This window comes from Pieris rapae, chromosome 4 (genome assembly GCF_905147795.1).
Source record: "Pieris rapae chromosome 4, ilPieRapa1.1, whole genome shotgun sequence".
In the NCBI taxonomy this organism is placed as follows: Eukaryota; Metazoa; Arthropoda; class Insecta; order Lepidoptera; family Pieridae; genus Pieris; species Pieris rapae.
In genome coordinates, this window is record NC_059512.1 from 7,966,315 (window position 1) to 7,988,031 (window position 21,717).

Consider the following 21,717-nt stretch of genomic DNA (forward strand, 5'->3'; position numbering starts at 1 on the left):
AACTGAATGTAGACAAAAAATAGCCCTTTGATTTTTTTAGATAAAGTCAATAATTTTAGATGTTTACTCTACTAGGTCCCAATTACAAAATAATGATGACGTATACTATATTTTCATGGAATGACTAACGCGGTCATTGACGTGAGACAGTCATATTAAACTTATGTTAAGAATGGCTATGTCGAGACAATCTAACTCCTTGAGTTAATGTTTATTGTTATTTAATGAATATTTCCCATTCAGTGAGTTATCGTGAAGTATTTCGTTTATGTACCGCACATTTATATGTCAACCTGGTAGAAAATCCTGAAGTTTTATGCTACGTAAGGGGATGTTTAAGTATTACGTAAGCACTATTTACTTGATTCTCTTATTTACCTCAATTTTCGTAAAAATATGTTCGCCGCTACTTATAGAAGATAGACGATGCCTAATTAATGATGTGGTGCATTTTATTAATACATATGGAAAAACATAACTGAAATACTAATCGTTTTCTCATGGCATAGTATCGTCAGCCAATATCTATTATTGACTGACGATACTATGTCCTGCTAAGTTTTGTGTTTTATAAGCTATTTTATTTTTCCGTAGTATTCATGCAATGTTTGTGGTAACACGAAGACTATTAAATGAATAAATCAAGTCAAGGAAATTCTTAAATACAAACGATTTCACCAGCCTAGATATCATAAGTAGGTACTTAGTAAATGATTATTTCGCTGTTCCTAAAGTTAGTTATCTCTAGTGTGAGTTTGATAAACTATTTGATAATATTAACATGGTTACAACGTAGTGCAAAATTAAGAGTAAGATTCAATTTTATAAACTTTTTAAACTTTGTTACATTTAACAGAAATATATAAATTAAATTATTGGGGCTCCAAAGGGTGGTCTTATCGCTATTAACAATTTTTTCAAGACAACCCTAGGAGGAAAAAAACAAAAAAGAAATACTAAGTGTAATGTGCAAGAAGTGCATAACCTTATCAACAAAAATAAAATTTCTTGTTCAATTTTGCAATGATACTTACACTGCAACATTAAACAATTACCACAGTTAATAAAAAGCAAAATATGAGTCCTATTACTTCTTGACTTAGGTAAACATCATCTTCATTGTAGAATTACGGGTTAAGTATTAGTTATTAAAATAGTTAAATATTATTATTTTAGTAATAAACATACACAATAGTGCAAAACAATAACATTAGTACCAAGACGTCACAATTGGTGTTAGTAAAACAATAACTGATACTATTCCATTTATTTATCCCAACCGCAGGTATCTATATCAAAATACCAGGCGTAAAAACTACGAGTCGTAGATTAGGAGCCGAAATGACGTGATTTTGAGTGGAAGTTTTTAACCGACAGACCTTTGTAAAAAATTATGTATGTAAAAAAATACTTCAGTTTATATTCTTAAAATACCATTTTTAAAGTATTATTAATAGGATTTTGTTGGATTAATATCAGTCATAAAAAAAAGGAAATAATAATCACCAATGAATTGTCAATATAAATCTCGTCTCCTTCGCCGCCTTTGCCTATATCCTGTCAAACCATAATTAATTATAATCTGTATGAAAGTAGGTCAGACTCAATTGAGTAACATTTTTATACAAATGCAATTAAATAAGATTCTCAAGAGTACGTCCTTCAAAAATCCTCCTATGAAAGAATTTTCAAATCCCACAGGATATAATTTAATTTTGTATTCCTGCTTATGGACTCTTTAGGGATCTTTTTTTATATTTGAAATGTGCGACTAATATTATTTGTACGAAGTTACTATAGACTAACTCGTTACATATAAAATCGTCTCTTTCTGTCAAATTATGTTTTCGCTTTTATAAAAAGAGACGAGTTCTCCTGTTAAAAGCTACAACAGCGATATATTTTTTAGTATGTATGCAATTTTATGTATGAAGACCTATTAATGAAATATCTATCCTACCTCTGTATCTAAAATCCTAAGATATTATTTTAAGTAAAAGTATAAGCAATTGCATAATTATTATGAACAAAACTTACCTCAAATGTGTTCACACACTGAACTTCGGCTTGTGAAGGCGCTCCAAAAAGCTTCAGCTCTTGAAACGCACCCTGTATTATTACCAATGTTAACACTTGGAACCAAACTGATCCCATTTTGGCTGACAAGATAATCTGACGACGGTACCGAAACCTTCACGTATATTGTGTATTTAATATTTTTATAAATAAATTGATTAAAAAAAATAATTATGAAACACAAGTTTTAATGCTAACCGCATTAATCGTAAGAATACTGTAAGTAAAATGATGATAATGAACCGTGGTGGCGGTTGCTAAAACATCCGGTTAAGATGCGCACTCGCACCCGTGTCAATCAACGCATGCGCCGTACAGCACTAAATTTCAAACAAACTCGCGCCATATCTTGACATCTTGTAAACAACCAGTTTATTGTGTTACCTGTGAACCATGTAGTTGAAGCTAAATAAATGCTCACGAAGGATCAATTTACGCTGGACGTAAGATTGTATGGCCAATCGCTGTCATAAATCAGAATTGATAGCAATGTAATATTGAAGCCGTTAGTGTCATTTTGTATATTTTCAGTTTTTTTATACTTTTATTTTACTAACTTCAGCTGAAAGTCAGCCACTTATCTTTTGTAGAATTTACGTTTTATATGAATTTGTCAAGGAATGCTAGTATTATCAGAAAATGTATCTGTGAGATTTCATCAGTCACTATATATTATATAATCACTATAGATTAGGAATCATAATTTAATAGGATAAAATTTGTTTTGTAATTATTTAATTGTTTCATATGCATAACTTATCGAATAAAACTTCGAGTATGGTTACGACCAATCAGAGCAGAGCAAATGCCTCAAGAGGCATCGAAGCGCCATTTTGACTTTTGATAGTGCGTACAGGGAATTTAAAAAACAGTTCTGATTGAGTACTCAGAGTATTAAGAGATGTTTGAGCGAATTAGATGTTGTAGATTGTGTTTAAAGTGAGATAGGTGCCTTAAACCCGCTCTTTATTATAACTTAAGCTAAAGTATTATTTTTTGTGTTAAAAGGAATGAATCTAAATTAAATGTTTTACGATAAAAAATGTGTTCTATGTGCTCGCATTATACCCATATGACGCCCACTAAACCCACTAATGACGATCTCAATATCCATGAAGTAACAATCAACAAGTATTTATCCGACAGTAACAAGGACACAGTAACACAAAAGTCATAAAACATTAAACATTTTTGACCACATAACGGTAAATGGATATTTCAAATTCACCGAATCGCGGGTTCAGTTTAATAACGAAAAAATTTCCAACTAATCAACGTTGAACAAAAGGTGAACCTAGTCTAAAACAATTTTTCGATTTCAGATTTTTAATTAAAAAATACGTCGGACTACACCAGCCATTTCCATGACACCACTGAGTAAATAATATTTCGCGGTGTGTGTGGTTTACGGTGGGACAAAACGTTTTAAGTTTTAACGAGTTGCCATATTGGATACATTGAAACATGATTGAATTTTGTAATTTAAAATTGTTCGCTATAGAGATTAAAGCCTCATGTTCTGCATATATATCTCATTTATTTTCCACCATAAATCTAGTGAGTATTATCAAACTGTCATGTCAGAACTAAGCCAGACTGACAGGATGCTCAGTGATGTTAAATTTTGTCCTTGAACAAAGCCGAGGCATTCAATGTAAGCATTGTACCTAAAACCAATCTAAAACTAAAGTTATGCCCTAACGCATATTTATTTACCTATATTAATAAAGATATTTTTTATGTGTAGTTGCCAATACTTTTATTGTTTTTTGAAGTAATCTCCGTTCCTCTCTACACAGTCCCATTCTTCCTTACGAGTTTCTTCTATGGCATTTTCGTGTACGCTTTCACCGCATCTTCAGGGCTCGTCAAGCTCAAATTGTAACTTTAGTTATTGGGAATAAATTGAAGTCGCAGGGCGCCAGGTCAGGACTCTATGGCGGATGACTCATCGACACCTGCCATAGTCAAATATTCAACAGCCCGTTTTGCGGAGTACACTAAAGCATAGTCCTGGTGTAGGAATACCCTGCTTCGAGGGCGTTCATTTTTACGTGTACAAGATTTGCCGCCAATTCACAAAAACAAATGACAAATGAATGCAATATGACATTAGAGTTCTAAAATTGAAAAATTCTAAAAGTTTTCATTAGGAATGTTTCTAACTGGCCAGTTCTAAACATTTTCAGCTTTACTATTATAAGAAGGAATGAGATTTAAGAGTAAGGTATTTTATTTTTGATATTCGAACTAAATTAAAATCGGCCACGTGTGTGTTCCGAACACACTCATAAATTTGGTGTTCTTGATTGATTTTCATTTGAATAAAATTAGGCCATTCTTCAATGAAGTCATGTCTTTGAAGATTTGAATCTCTTTGTTAGTAGATTGCGTTGGTTGCGAATACTGACTAGCTCCTAATTATTTCAGCTGAAAGAAATCAATTGCGGTATTCGTTACAATGTATTTGTTGATGAAAGGTTAGAAAGCATTCAACCTGAGAAATAACAAAGAAACGTAGCAAAATGGGAACAAATTATAAAGCTAAGTTAGGACTCGAAGATTAAGAGCTACCATCCATTCCGGGCCATTTCAGAAAACATACGAATGCCATTAATTTTATAGGTCACAAGATTTTCTTCCAGCGCACCACCACGTAACCAAGAACCAGTGTAACAAGATCTCCCTCGTTATTCCCTTAGTAATTTTCCCTCGGCGTATTTAAAGTAACATTTTATATGAGGGGTCTATATAAACTGGATGCGTTGTAATAACGTTGTATAAGGCTGGTCAATCTCTGGAGAGTAATCGTTTTCGCAAAAAGAGTGATTTTATTTGAGTTTGATTGTGGCTATATTTCTAGCCGGGTCATTAATTTATATTCGAGAAGGCTTTGGCGTTGATTGATACATGCTATATGAAATGGAAGGCGAGTGTTAAAAGATACTACGCTTATACACAGGCCTTTTTGGTGTCATAGCCTTAAAACAATAATAATAATAATAATAATCTTTATTTCTTCTCTCACATATACATACAAGGTTATAATGATTAAAACTAAGATGATAACATTTGAAAACGATATCACACTCACAAAAATTAATGCAATTCTTTATTTAATTTGACATATATTTTTTAAATATAATACAACACATGAACATCTTAGTTTTTATATGGGACTTAGGTTTTTCTCAAATAAATTATTTTTTTGTATCTTTTTTTATACTAAACAACAATGCCTGTTGTTGCCGAGGTAGAGTTTTAAGCTTATTACGGTGAAAGCTTTGAATAAGAAATCCAGATGCTTACTCTATTACAACCTGAAACATTGTAAACAAATTACTTACAGATTCAACTGTCCGAGGTGCAGATTTCCATTGGCTATACATCTCAGCTTTTCCCACTTTATGCTCAACACTATCAAACAGTTTCATCGTAGACGCTACAGCCAGTCCAATCCCTAACAGCACTAACACTAATAATGTACACATACACATCTTAGTTTTAGTCGATACCACCATTGCCATGATGCACTTATTTATAACGTTTTATTAGCTTTTAAGGTACATATTTGTCTAGGTACAAAGTAGCTTCCTTAGCTTCAAATTGCTCTCTATCTATAATTGAATGTCTCATGAAAGAACTATATTGTTAATACACATTTCAAACCTTTACGCAGGCTTATAAGAATCGGGGAATCTATGTGCAGGCTTCCTGAACGGTTATGTCATATTTGAACATATAACAAGGATTTAATCATCAGGACTACATTGTAAAATCGATACTTGGCATTGTTAAATATTTTTGGATATTATCTATATTTTTATGCAAAAGGTAACGCCTTATAAAAAGTTAATAGCAAACATGTCTTAGGTGACATATCTAAATTGAAAAGATACTTAGAAGATTATTTCGTAGTTATTTTTAAAAGCACATTCAAATAGTGAAGAAAAAATATTTAGACATGATAAACAGTTTTAAAAGCTCCATAAAATAAGAGGGCATATTTAAAGGCTTGCTTAGAATTTAATGCATCCATCAAAAAGGTCAATACCGTGTAGTATCTCTTTAATATATTGTATATTAATAATAAAAATTATCTTTATAATTCTGTCTTTTCAGTAACGTCGAACAGCTAAAGGCATTCTTGAAAGAAAAGTAGTAATATTAATATTACGATGACAGTTACGGTATTATATTGTTTAACGCCTTATAAAAAGTTAATAGCAAACATGTCTTAGGTGACATATCTAAATTGAAAAGATACTTAGAAGATTATTTCGTAGTTATTTTTAAAAGCACATTCAAATAGTGAAGAAAAAATATTTAGACATGATAAACAGTTTTAAAAGCTCCATAAAATAAGAGGGTATATTTAAAGGCTTGCTTAGAATTTAATGCATCCATCAAAAAGGTCAATACCGTGTAGTATCTCTTTAATATATTGTATATTAATATTAAAAATTATCTTTATAATTCTGTCTTTTCAGTAACGTCGAACAGCTAAAGGCATTCTTGAAAGAAAAGTAGTAATATTAATTTAAATTAATGGTATTGGATAAACTCTATGACTGCTGAAGCTTTATAAATATAAATTATTTTACAACAAACACATACATCAGATACTTATTTCCTTTTGATAACTACACACAGCATTGTTAGATAAGGCGTCATTTTGTGATCGATCTAAGGTAGCAGATAGTACTTTCATTAGGCAGGCCATATTACCACGCACTAGGTTTGGTAGAAAAATAAAAGGTTGAGATGACTCTTGTATAAAAAACGACGGGTTGTACTCCTGGAATGTCGGCAGAAGTCAAAACTTGAATATTAACGTTGTGCATGTCTGATATTTTGGAATGGTCAGGGAATAATTGTTGCGCGAATTGCTTTAATTATCAGTACTAACTAGTAAAAGTACTATTATTAATGTCTTAGAATACAATATTTATTTATTGTGCTATCGTACACAAACATGACAATTTATATTACATTAAATGTGCCGTGCCAGCTGTCTACTCTCCATCCGTCTTACGAATTTTTGTAACGTATCCTGACGCGAGTTTAACATTTTTTACCCATTCCAAAAAGTGTACAACGCCGTTAAAGTTTTCACTTCAAAAATTCTGTATTTAAAATATATGAATGTATATATTCAATGAATACTCCAATAAAGAGAATAAACAAATGTTATTTATAAACAGTTGAGAGATCGAATCTGGTTTATTTTATTTAGGCTGTTGGCAAGTGTTGAAAGTATTAGGAATACGCTGAATATTTGAAGCCGATAAAATTGTGCCCAAAGCATATTTATTAAGAAATCTATATTAATAAAGAAAATAAATTTAATTCTTAATAATATTCTTACAAATGATGTACAAGTTTATAGTAAATTTAAAGATTTACTTAAATCAAAAGAAATAATATTTAAACGTTCGATTGTATTCCAAATATTGCATACTGCACAATGCACATGTCCTTTAGGACATAAGCAGACACTTGATCGACAGTAGGTACTGAACCGCCCGAAGTATAAGTATCGCGATCCAACGAGACAATGCCGCTAGTACCTAATACTTTATGTAAGAGAATATATTTTTAATTTTTTTTATTGTATGTCTAATGCTTATTTTTTATTGTATGTCTAATGTAATGTATTCGTATAGTGAAAATTAACAAAATATCAATAAATAGTTCGAAATTTAAAAGTTGTTGTAGGTAATTTTTGCGCGGAATATTCACTAACACAAACCACAGATTATAACTACTGAATCCAGTCCACATAGATACAGTTTATTATTTTAATTTACGCGTATTTTTCGGCAGAACGGTTTGCCCGCTTAGACGGTACTGTAGCATCAGCTGGTAGCAAGTCGATATCCCCAGCGAGTTGGCGACGTCTAGTCTGTGATGCTGACCCAGATCGAAGGCCTTAGGAATGGCAGATTGTTTTTCTTTTTTATGTGGCATTACCATGTGCGATGGATTCTATGGATTAAAGTTGATTTATCACAGTTACGAAATTACGAAAGTAATTTCTTCGCGTTAAATTTTTTTGTTTATCGAAGAATTTAAGAAAAATTACGTAATAAATTAATTTATTTTTATATGATAATAGGCGTGGTTTTTATTACATTTTCACTATTAATTTAGAACATAAAACGATACACAAAAAATGTAATTAAAAAAGAATACAATGGGTGACCTCATCGCAGTAAGATGTTTTTCAAAATTTATCTAAAATAAAATTTGTCATGTGTCAATTATAAAGAAAACAGTTTTTTACAAATAAAATAACTGAGGAAATATACCAAACGGTAAATATAAGAATAACTACAGACGCGTAAATGCTACTACAATATAACTTTATCTAATAACCACTAGATAACAAATAATTCGGTTTTGCTCAAAATTATCTCACCATTAGAGTGCCTCGTATCAGTTTTAGTGTCTTATCTAAGTGCTTTCCTATTCTTAGCTACACTAAAAGTATCGGCTTTCTGAATGTTTTTACGGAGCTTTTAAATCAAATAATGCTTTCTGAAAAAAAATATTTCTTAAATATTTGTAGTTTTATTAAGGACTATGTACAACGAACCCAGTACTAATATTCCTAATAAATAGAAAATTCAAACAAATTCAAAAAGTTTGGCTCCTGTGACAGTGTTCATTTAATGGTGGTAGCATTTTCTCGCTGTATTGCGATACTTATTCGTTGAGATGAAAACAGGAACTATTGGGTCACCGGTTACTATCTACCAGGCGCCAACTGAAATCTTTAATTAGAGCCTTTGCACTTCAACTCTACCGTTGAGACATCTCAACTCCAAAGGGAAAAAATCAACCACAAAAAACATACTAACCTGATGGGAGGGTATATTAGAGGTCTACTGTGTTTTATGTTATTTTATAATTAATATTGTATACTTATATATTTTAGACTAAATAAATAAATGTCAAATGTAAGTTTGTATCGATTTAAATTTTAACTAATAGAGGGCTGGAGGATGGAAATTTCGTCAATATTATATATATATAGTAATAGTATTATATATATATAGTGTATTTTTTGTAAATGCTTGCTTGTGGGAACACCAACATTTTCTAAACAGATGGGCTACAGACACAGACTCCAAATGAGTAAGGCCATCCTTCTAGATCCAAACATGCAACACATTTTTAAGTAATTTTGTTCAGTAGCGTTTAGTCTCGTTTCTGAATTTTACTCTAAGTACTAAGAAGATTGACCATTAAAGATGTAATTGTTTCTAACGTTGAGACGGAACACTCAAAAATCATACAATAAAATTCACAAAACTTGACGTTTCAAGTGTAAAACCTGCGTCAAAATGCGTCCGGATAATTGGTGAATTTTTGGCACAGTCACAAGAGGGTTCCTCGAGTCTCAACGCCAGTGTTTAAGTCAATATAATGGCGTCGCCCAGTCTCCCGACCTCGTTATCTCAAGGACCACAGTGGGCTAGTTATCGTTAAATATTTACTTCACTGCTTTATCCAAGACTTAATTACAAGTAAAGATAACTGACGCTTCTATAGCCCGGCAATTTGTTGAATTTAGTAATAAATCGGCTGGTTACGTTTACAATCAAATTAAATACAAATTCTAATCCAAATTCACAATGTGCACTTATGAACGTCGAAAAAAATTATTGCATTTAATGCTTCTATTTTTACAATTACTGCCAGTACTCCGCTACTCTTTTTAATCGCCAAATTACAACAATTACAAATTTAGTTTTTACATGGTGTATCGCGCGCTGGTTGGCCCAAGCAACGGTCACAAAATCATTTTTTAATACTAATAATAATAATTATTATAAAAATTTATTGATCTTTTCTACTAAAAAAGAGTGTATGTACACGCGTTAGAAGTTATACTTCTTTTGGCGCAATTGAGAAAAATGATGAGAGTGAAATTTTACGATGCGCGCGCACGCCGACACCTAAATTCGACATCGTAAAGTTAGGTCTAGGTGGCATGGAAATCGATACCTATGTTCAAGTTGTATATTCTAGTATTTTTATATTTAGAACACGTGTTTCGTAACAGTACAATTAAACAGTGTAAATAAATATTATTTTGGTGTTTTTAAATCAATTTCATATAGGCCGGTGATAGTATTTACTAATAATTTATTTATTTAAATAAAATCTTTTTGATTAATTTTAATATTTATCGTTAATCACTACTGCATTTTAGTTATTTTTTTTTCATACGCCAAAGAAGTATAACTTCTAACGCGTGTACATAAGTACACACACTCTTTTTTACTACAAAAGATCAAAAGTTGGAATAATTTTATTTCGTATTTTAGGAATTAATCCTTCATGTTTTTAATAAAAAAACGATCACTATGTTTGACCAGTGTCAAAAAGAGTAAAGGGTATATTATCGGTAAATAAATAATCATAGAATAAGAAAATAAATGTTTGCCAATAAATTTTAATAAGAAACGTCTTGAGAAATTAGCAAGCAGAGAACTTGGCATTTAAGATTGGATAATTATTTCTTACAATACGACTCTGAAACAAAAATGCAAATGAGTTCATCTAAGAACTTAATTTTTTTTGGCCCAAAACCGGCAGTCTTCGCCCATGGAGACCCATTTTAGTGGGTGGCCTTTGCGGGAAGGCAAAAGACTTTGTCCCAAGGAAGGATCCCACCGTCAGTCGATATCATTTTGATATAGTTTTCTTACCATTACCAATCTAATCACAAATTTGGAATTAAGTTTTGCGAAAATTTAATACTAAAATTGGTATCTCTTGCGACTTACCTAGGCATAATTTTTTATCTCTATCAAAACAAGTTATGCATAATGAAATTTTGCCCCTTGAACTATTTTGGTACCTCAACATCAAACAAAAATCATAGTTGTCTATTAACCCTCAAAGAAAATATTCGAAGGCTTAACCTTAAATGCCTTACCCAAGTCCACATTCCTCTGTTATACATTCCACATAAATTACGTCCCTCTAACGTGGGATGGCTTCAAAGGACTTACAAGGATTGTGCACAAAAAGCTATAAGTATACCCTCAATTAGCTAGTTCTACAAATTTAACACATTCTAGTAGTATATTAAATGTAAAATATTTGTATGAAATTTTAATAAGTATTTTGAGAATGTGTCAGATATATGTTTATTTATTACCGATTTTTTTTCTGTTAATCCCATACATAATACCTAATGTAAACATTTATGTTTTTTATATTTATTTACAGGGGGAAAACGGCCTTTTTTGATAAAAAAATTGTAAACTTTTACGTTTGATTAATAATCAATAAACATGGGTGTTAATAACTTTATCTTTGTTGTCTTCATTGTGAGTGTTGTTAAATAAATTATGCAAATTTAGACAAATTATAGCATTAAGTATTATTAAATTTAGCTGACCTCAACCTTCTTCTTATTGAGATCAGTTATCTTAATATATAAAAATCACGTGTCACGTTGTTAGTCCGCGATGGACTACTTAACCGATTTTAAATTAAATTTACACACCGTGAGCAGTTTGATCCAACTTAAAAGATAGGATAGCTTACATCTCAATGTATAGCCGCAATATTATTTTATTGCAATTTATTTGTTTATTATTTGATACAATTCTAAATAAATGGCGCTGTGTTAAAAGTAGTACCAACGATTCACATAAGCTATCTACCTTTCACATAAGTTCTCCTACCGTTTCCCTTGAATACTACTACTTGTTTACTACTATGTAATATAACTAAAACATTAGCCACAGCAACGCTTGGCCGAGTCTGTTAAATATAATTTTTCGATAAAAGGCACACGCGGCATCACCCCACTAAGTTGGTATCACATTGACAGCTGTCATTTGATCGACAGTGTTAGCACTACAAAAAACTACGTGCTGGCGATACAACCGGTGGATCTAGACTGAGTTCAACCTCGCTAAGAGTTTAATAAATGTTTACGATAAACAGCGCAAAAATAACTTACATCTAGCGGAATAATGGCGGATAAAATTGTTCAGTACTCATCTCTTATCAACGAATTAACGGCAATAAATGTAATGGACTTTACTTGTTGCAAGTTAAAATTAGATATACAATAATAATAGCATAGAAGTAAACCTTTTTAACCTTTAATTTAAACCTTACAGTTCATTTAAAGCTTGGTTATTGTTTATTATCTTCCGTGACACACACCATCGCCTTTTTGGAATGCATGCAAGGCATGCCAGTTTCCTTCGAGGTTTTCCTTCACCGTGCGACCGAGTGTTAAACGCGCACATAGAAAGTTCATTATAGCTGGCAATCATTCGACCCCAGTGATGACAGTAGCACGTTGAAACCACTAGCCCAACAATCCTCTATAACGAGTAACAAAAACATTCCCACAAAATGGGGTAAAAATAACCAAAACATCACGTTTATGAATTTTAAACACGTTCATCCCCTTTGAACACACGGAGCAGTCAAAACAAACAATAGACAATTATCTAGTCGGTTATATTAACAGCGTTACATCTGTTATAATAAATAATTCATTTATAAACATAAGAAAAAGTAAGTACATGTTTTCGCCTTCGCGCTAATATTAGACTTGGGTAAGACAAAGTGAAAAAAATATTAATAAGTATTTATATTATATATATATATACTATGTATATATACTATGTAATAAAATAATTTTTACATATGTTCTCAGGCATGTGCCTGAAATATACCCACACACACATCTAACACTCACTCACCCACGCGTACATACCCTCCCACTATTATACACAGATACACACACCCTAAAATACATCTATACAACTTTACTTCTACTAACTTCTAACTGCTTTGTTTTGTTTTTCTTTCCTTATTTGACACGTTTGTTTGCCTACGCATTTATGTATGTACTTTCTGTTACCACTCAATATGACTTTGCTGTGGAATGCAAGCCTGGTTATCCATGTCACAGATTCTTACCTAGTTCGGAAACCAGTTGTAAATGGGAGAAAATAAATATTATTCTTTATAATGAATGAATAAGAAATGCGGAGAAACCCCGATTAGCCAGCAGATCTAGGGACATATATGGAAATGGATAGGCCCTTCACTCTATTATATACCCAAGCAGGTGCTTGGGTATATAATAGAGTGTACATACACATACACATGAGGGAAAGAGAAAGACTACCAGCGAGGAAAGACTTCGAGCAAGGTGAAAAACTACGGTGAAGGATAAACTGGACACCCTCTAGGACATTAACGAACTATAATGATAGATAAATAAGTCCGGTGCTATTCTTTTCCCATGACAGTCAAACAAAATGTTATAATTGCGTGACCGCTAATAAAAACAAAGGTAGGTTAAATATGTTTACCTTTTCTTTTACATAGGGCGTTGTAAGGAATCAAACCCATCCCCAGTTTAAATAGATATTAATATATGATATACACGAAGTAGGAAATCAGTGTGCTGGTTACGAATGAAAGGCTTTCTGAGAATTTCAATAAGATATGAAATATTATGCGCTAACAAATTCTGGTTTGAGCAGAACTAAAATCGATTTCTGCTTTCATTATTCAACTGGTCCGAGTGAAGCACATTACATGTTCGTTCCTTAAACATTTAGTAGTACTTGCATCACATCATCAACCTATATTTTGCTTGTAATAAACAAATTTGAATCCACAAGTTACACTGGTATAGAAGTAGTCAAAATATTTGAATAAAACTAATCTGATATAAGAAAATATATTGTGAAATATTAATTTAATATATTAGTAAGTTAAGTATCTGATTAAATTTACTGCGATTTATTTAGTATTTAAAAAATCTTTCAGAAAAACATTGCAAACTTTGGCGGTTCCAATTTTAAAAAATTAGCAATATATATTTTTTTAAATCAAATACGATGTGATAAAGATTCAATGTTAATTAAAACTAACTGTCATATTTTCGATTATACGATGCTGTTTACTATTCGCCCCATATCTTATTAAAGCTTACATTCAGTTTGTAAAATCATACCACTTCTAATTTGGTGTCTGAATTGCCCGAGAGCTCTCAAATGACATCCCTAGCGAATGCATACTTCGCGCTACGCGTTGATATCCTGAATCTGAATCCACTCGTGTCGATGGCTTGAAATATTTTTACTTGGAGGAAATTTTAAAAGCTTTATTTTTTATCTATTGCTGAAAAAGCTATAATAATGACATGGTTTTAAACATATAATGGTGTTTATAATTTATATGACAGCTTCTGCTTCATAAAGTCAAAAATATAGTGTATGTAAATCGTAATGAAAGTTATATTTAACTTCTTCGTTTGTGCATATATACTTATTGCTAAAAAACTTCGAGTTTCCCAACGAACTTTCTCGTGAGTATTTGAAATTTCGAATTACGAAATTTTGCCATGCCGAATACAGCAAAAAGATTTTTAAACTAAAAGCGCGACGACTGATAAACGAAGACATATTATAAATTTTCAATAATTGGGAATTTTAATGAGTAGATAAGCAAAAATTGGTTTGCAAAAATTTACTTGGAATGGAATCTATTTTATGGCTATATAAAATAATTTCCGATTGTCTAATCCCATTTATGAAATTTCAACCATATCATTAGAATATAATTTTCCTCATTAACTCTTAATTACTGTACTTTAATCAAAGCATGTGAATTTAATTAAAACATGTGCATTTTAATCAAAGCACCTGTCTGAGGTCAAAGCTAAAATAAATTTAAAAGAATGGCAGTAAGAGTAATTTTTTTAAAGCTTTGTAGGATGTATAAGTTTTTTTTATAGAACAGGGGGCCGCCCATGGACACTCAATGCCAGAGGGCTCGCGAGTAAGTCGGCCTTTATAAAGTGTACACTTTTTGTTATTATAAATGTCAAGGGATGTTATCCACGCAAGTTTCTAAACTAAAACAGCTTATTCAATTTCCGCGGTAGTTATAATTCCAGCATCTAAGCCAAAATGCTAACGAGGCCAAAGTTTGGGAAGTGTTGGAAACCGAGTTGTTTTTCTTGGCACTGCGCTTGGATGCTGGTTACCAGGTAAAGTTTCTCGCAAGTTTTATTTATCCTATTTGCATATCACATTCTGTAATTCAAAATTTGAATAGTTATATAATATATATTCCGAATTTTTCTGTGGTTATATAATTTTTATTTTTGAGCTACTATTAGGTGCTTTGATTGATTGACATGAATTTCATTTAATTTGTGTTGTTCAATTCACAGAGGGAGGTTCCTTTTACAATCAAATACAGTTATATATCAGTTTTAACCAAATATAAAACCTAATATTTGTTTACCAAGATGTTTAATTAATGTGTAAGTAAGTATTGTAAGCAATTTGGTATTGAACAGGCCAGACCATCTTTTACTTTGATTCTTTCAAAGTCAATCTTTATTTCTTTTTAAAATCGAGACAGAAATGTAAATTTTTTTAGTTCATTCTTTTGTTCTCAGAATATATATTTAATGTGTCATTGTTACAAGTAATTTGGTTTTCAAAATTATAGGCTTTACTTTGATTTTAAGTAATTTGCTCTATTTAAGTTCATCCCTTATTGTATCCTTCAGGGTTATAACGATAAAACATAAGATATAAAAAAATATTACCTAGTATTATATTGAAGCAAGAAAGGTTCAATAAAACTATTTATATGTGTATTCGGCATAGCTTTGTCTCCGAAAACACGTGATAAACGCATCCCTTACAATCTTGGGACGTGGAATCTTCGTAAAAGGGAATATTTGGGATCTGAATAGGGTGTGATGGATGACGTACGCCTGTATAGATTTTTATGTCGTTGTGAATGGGACATTATTGTGTCGCACATCACATATATACATTTTCTTAAGCTCTTTTGTCAAGGTATGTGTATGTATATTACAATATATTGTATCATCCCGATTATTAAAATGTAATTTTTATTGTGTAAACGTTAGGAGTTATATCGTGAATCGTGATCATTAAGTCACTAAAAGGATTTGCGTATCATTTTCATAATAATTGTCCCAATTATCTAGGATCAGGCTCGTAGTTTTCCCATATACTAGAGCTAACGAATATAGCAAAATCACTGATTTTAATACAGAGTACTGCACTGTTTTATGATTTACATACAAAACAAGGTGCATTTATTTTGACAAAATATTGTGATCATTAAGACACTTAAAATATTCACTTGTCTTTTTTTAATTATCACATTTCTCTAGGATCAGGCTCGTAGCTTTCCCACACAATTGAGCTAAAGAATATAACATTAAAACATAAGAAGTGCACCGAAGATTTTGAAATATCATAATACTCCAATATTGTATGGATTACATACAAATCCCGTTTAACTTATTTCCAATCGACAAAATTAAACGACAAAAAACAGATATTTACGCCAATAACATTAGTTCTAATTTGTAATCCTCTCCGCATACCGAAACCCGGCAATATTGAATTATAACACAAAGTCCCACACAAGTTAACACATAATTACACAAAGTGGGTGGGAAAACGATACTAACTTCGGATAAGTTCAACTTAATAGAAAAGTTCCGATGGTAATGGTCGTCAGGGGTATTAGTTTAACAGAATTGGTACATACAAATGTTCTGATACAATTCCGTTTATTCCGTTTATTCGGTCTTTTTAAGATTTAAAATCACACAATCTGTGAAGGTTTAACGGTAGTTAGATATATATTTAACGATATTTGTCTTGTCAGCCAAAATATTAATACACCTTATATTTAGGGCATGTTTCACAATGTCCGGATAAGTTCCAAATAAGCTATTTATTACTTATTGGTTGGATAAACAGTATTTTTGTGTTTCACGACTGTCAGATAGTGCTATTTGTCATGAAATGCCAAGTATATTATTCGGAACTTTTATCTTTCGGGTAATTTATGTGTTGCATATTTATGACTTTATCCAAACATTGTGAAACAGGCCCTAAACGTATTAAAGCTAGCAAAGGCATCCTTAGAAATCGTATCTTTTATTGTACTGTAACTTTGATAGGTATGACACAAAATTCTATAATATTCTAAAGTAATTTAAACGTGGATATAATTAGGTACTTACATGGAAAGCTCCAGAGATGAGTGGACCCGCCTGACCGACATACAAAGTCGAGGCAGAATCAAAGACTAATTCCTGCGGATTTCTCTTAACAACAACCGTATCAAACTCTAAGCAATTCAGAAATAACGTAACATTATCATTTGTTACTCTCAATGCGAATCGTGTCCACTTCTTAGAAAACGAAGGTACCACGAACGAAGCGATTGTTTGGGATAAGGCGTAAATATTCGCATCTGTATATAGCAAAGAAATATTAGTCAATCCGGGTCCAGACGGTATAAGCTGTACACCGAGTTGGACCACAGTTTCCAAAGGGTTAACGACAGAAAAGAGGAATCCGCCGTCCTTATTTGCCGGTCGTACAGTAGCCGTTATAGAGAATTCAGCGTAAAGTTTCTCGGGCATAAAGAGTCGATACGGAGATTTAATATCGGATCCCGGCTTGAGCCCGTAAGCCGGAAAACCGTCGAGGCCTTCATCGAAGTACTGGGTCTTCGGATTGCTAAATGGAACTCCGATAGCGTGCAGCAAGTCGTATTCGGGGATATCTGAAAAACGGAAACGTATAATTTATCCTTGTTTTATGTGTGCTTTGAATTGCGTCGTGGTTCGTTATAAGTTTTCGAAATTGGAATAGAATGAAATTGCTACGTATTCGCTAGTTTATTTCGTTTAACGTGAAAGTTAATAGTCTAAAAATAATATGAAAGACTGTAGTCAAGCTAATTATAATGTCTGGATAGTTATAATAATGGCGGTAATTGGTAAAAATAACGCTTAAAACATAAGAAATAGTTTTGCTATCATCCCTTTGACTTCGATCAATTCTTAAGAGGTCGGCAACACACACGCGAGAGTGTCATTGGGCAGCGGTATCACTTAACATCAGACGAGCCTTCTGCCGATTTGCCCCTTATTCTATAAAAACACTTTTTAAAAATTATTTATAAGATTTGAATACCAGCAGATGTATCGCATTCTAGTAGTGACTTTTTTGACCGCTGGTAAAAAATTTAGTTTTGACTTAGAAAGTTAAAAAAATATTATGATTATTTTATATTTTTGCAATCAAAGTGTAGCGTTAAAGATATTAAGAAATTAAAATAAAAGTAATTTATTTTAATTTCTTAATATCTGTAACGCTTTAAAAAATCTAATTAAGTAAATAATAAAAAGTTAAGTTAAATTATATCTTGAATAAAAATATTTTATATATAATATAACAAAGAAAAAAAAACGGATGATTTTAAAAGATTTCTCGCAGATTTTCTGTCAATAAAACGTTACTGTACCGTTTCACTTGAAACGATTATTTTACACCTCAATTCCAACTTGGGGTATAAAACGAAATAGAGAATTTCGTTTCAGGCGAACAATTAGCAATGCTTTGAACGGAACAGTAAATAGGTATCGTGGTTCCAAATAAGGCCATTGGTAAAGGAGGTATAGGGGCAGTGTAACGGTGAATTCACATTATACATACGTTAGAGCACTTAGAAACAAATCTTCTAAAGAGCCAAGACTGGATATAATAAAAATTCCCTAATGAACTTTTTACCAAAATGGCTTCCGGAAAGTGTATTTAGTCCAATCTCTCTGATCGCTTTTAAAAATGCCTTGGATAATTTCTTAAAATCTGCAAATACGCGCTAATTTTACTAAAAAAATAATTTAATTGGTGAAAAATTCCTATCAAATTGCACGACCGGCGATCGGGTGTTTCTAGAGGATTATGACAAGAATCGGTGTGGCTATACAATATAAATAATTGGCCAAACTTAAAGATCAGTGTTTTTAAAATATCACATGCAAAAGCGCGGATAGTCTTTGAAAATGCCAAAGGACATTTACAATAATATTATGTTGCATTAGGTGCTATCCCCAAAATATAAGTTTAACGTGTCTTAGCAAATTTAACGATTTTGATGCGGATTTTTTTGTAAGAATGTTATTGCCATGGCTAATAGACATATATAAATCCTTAAACACATTTATCCTAGTACCACGGATATCTTTGATGTTGGAGTTTGGACGTTACTGTGAAGAGTTTTAATTTTATCTCATGCTTAAAAATAAAAAAATAAAAAAATATGAATTGCATTTAATAAATATCACGTCAAGGAACCTGTGTTAGAGAAGTCACCAGGTAAGAATAAGAATTTGTAAGTAAAAAAAATCACACAAAATGATAACTTTCTCCTTCAGTTTTTGTTGAAGTTAATGACGATTCGATTTGTCTAAGACTCAGACATGTCGCAAAATAATCCATAACATCAAAAAATACATAATCAATCCTAATTAGTTCAAATAAATTCCGCTCCTTAGCACATCGTTAAACCCAAAACCTATTACATTCTGTGAATCGTATAATAAGAGTTATTGCTTACGGAAGCTAGTATAAAGAATATGGTTTATAACTTTGCGAAGATGTTTTATTAGATATGAAATGGATTTGTACAAGTTTCTAAACGCAATAACCAAATTCTATAAAAAAATGTAAACAATTAATTTTGAGACTGGTGGTGAGAAGAGATTTGGATGGATGAAAAACATTTTACAATTATTTCTTATTAGTGAAACAAATGAACAATTTCATTAATATTTTAAGGCAAACTGCAAAGTCTATACGCATCACCACTTTAAGTTCCATTCCTGGTATTTCTTAAGGGTTCCTTTTAGGGGCTTTCAAAAGAATAGCGGTGAAGACCAGCTCGTTCTTGCAAGTCTCCTGATGATGCAGGTGTCCATGGACGGCAGTAAGTGTCGTAAAGTTAACACCTAGGGTCCGTTTGCTCATGCTTAAAATGTGTCAACAAATTCAAAACCACACCGTCTTATATTATAGGCGATAGTCACTAAGCACGAAGAATGTTACATTTAAAAAAATGTTTTAAGTTCTTAAGAAGTTTAAAATTATATACTATAATTAATTCTTAACATACCGTTTGGGTATTTCGAACCAAAAAGTCCTTCATTGCCAAAGCCGTGCGATGAATGTAGGAGTAGCGACAGAAACAGCAATCTGAAATATATATTACACTATGTTAATTAATAAACCCCTTTTAAAACCTACGATATTCACTTATTTATAAGCTGGAATTAGCTCTCTCAGTGTTCAACACAAACACTCAAATTTTCTAATAATATTGGTTATCCTATTTTATAGAGCGATATTTTTAAAAATAAAAAATACTATTGTTATTGGGTCTATGGATTTATCTAGATACATTGCATTACGGCTACATTGGCATTTTAAAATTTTATTCATCAGTAAAATAAAAAAATACAAAGATATATTATGGTAAAAATTGACTATTTGCAAGTCTGATAGTGGTCGACTGAACCGGCCTAATTGATGAATTGAAAATTCTGTTCAGTCTTAAATATGATTATTGGATTTCAGATTGTTTAATACATTTTTAAAAAACAAGTGAAGTATTTATCAGTATGTATATGTGAATATAATTTTAAAATATATGTAGTTTTTTTTTTAGAAAATATGTTTTGGTTAGAACAGTTCATAGCTTGAGTTGCATTAATAAATTATAATGCCAAAACAAAAAAAAAAAACGCAATGTAAATTAGAAAATATTTACAAATTGTCCATGATCCTAATTTACAATTAAATAATTATTTGTATATATATATAAGGTTTATATGTCCAGAGTTTGTACAACTTCTACCGCTTCATATGTATATATATACATATGAAGCGGTACGTTACTTAAGCTGCTGACATTTATGTCGCAGCCAACTAGCTTAAGTAACCGTTCAAAAAAAGTTAAACAAAAAGTAAGTTTTTTAAGTTAAGTTTGAAGGCGGTCAAATTTTGCTTCACATGTGATGTTACGAATTTTCATACAAATTAAATGACGGAAATGTGCTAACGTCATATGGAAACATTATCGGGCTAAAACGTCTTTGATAAATAAGCGATAAATCTCAGTTGTAGTTTTTAATAGACTCGCAATAAGAGGTCATACAGAGCCCTAGCTGCACACGTCCTCAATACAAAAATTTTAGAGTTAAAAAAAAACTATTTGAATAATTTGAACCTTTATTGAAACCACTTGAAAACTCATTAAAATCAGCCTGCCATTAAGGAATTACATTATCAACACGGAAGATTTATACCTATATCTAAAAAAACAAGAGATCAAATGTTTTGAAGTTTTGAAACAATTCGTATTGGAGAAGAAATTTTATATTATTATTTAAGATTTATATTATTTAAGATTTTGTGTATGTTAAATGATAATAGAAATGCTATGTTGTAGACGTAGTAAACTACGTCTTGGCTATAAAAGAAAATCTATTACATACACTAGCATAATACTTTTTTCCATACAAAAGTAGACGCTTTAAAGAACTTCCTTACCTAAAAGAAATGTTGTTATCTCTACCACAAGAGAGAGATGTCAAGAAGTACTTGGAGAAGCGGGAAGACGCCGATTTTTTTAAGTAGTAGTTATTAATAAATTCTTAGTATTATTTGTTGCTTTTTTTAATTTTGCTGTTTTTTAATTTTATTCTTTTGTTTTTCCTTAAATGTAACT

General features: G+C 31.5%; 1 protein-coding gene across 9 annotated transcripts in view; it reads right to left on the reverse strand.

Moving 5' to 3' along the window:
• Positions 1 to 21,717, reverse strand: part of LOC111003058 (collagen alpha-1(XVIII) chain) — a 122,255-nt gene that overhangs the window by 17,566 nt on the left and 82,972 nt on the right. For 6 of the 9 annotated variants that reach the window (XM_045627972.1, XM_022273414.2, XM_022273415.2 and 3 more), the window contains exons 3-6: positions 20,104 to 20,183; positions 17,162 to 17,709; positions 2,038 to 2,109; positions 1,507 to 1,557 (exon numbers count right to left, since the gene is read on the reverse strand). In XM_045627972.1, coding sequence (XP_045483928.1) covers positions 1,507 to 1,557; positions 2,038 to 2,109; positions 17,162 to 17,709; positions 20,104 to 20,183 — 751 coding nt within the window. Of the gene's footprint in view, positions 1 to 1,506; positions 1,558 to 2,037; positions 2,384 to 5,423; positions 5,690 to 17,161; positions 17,710 to 20,103; positions 20,184 to 21,717 lie in introns of those variants that run through there. The other 3 variants (XM_022273417.2, XM_022273416.2, XM_045627974.1) reach the window with 2 other exon arrangements.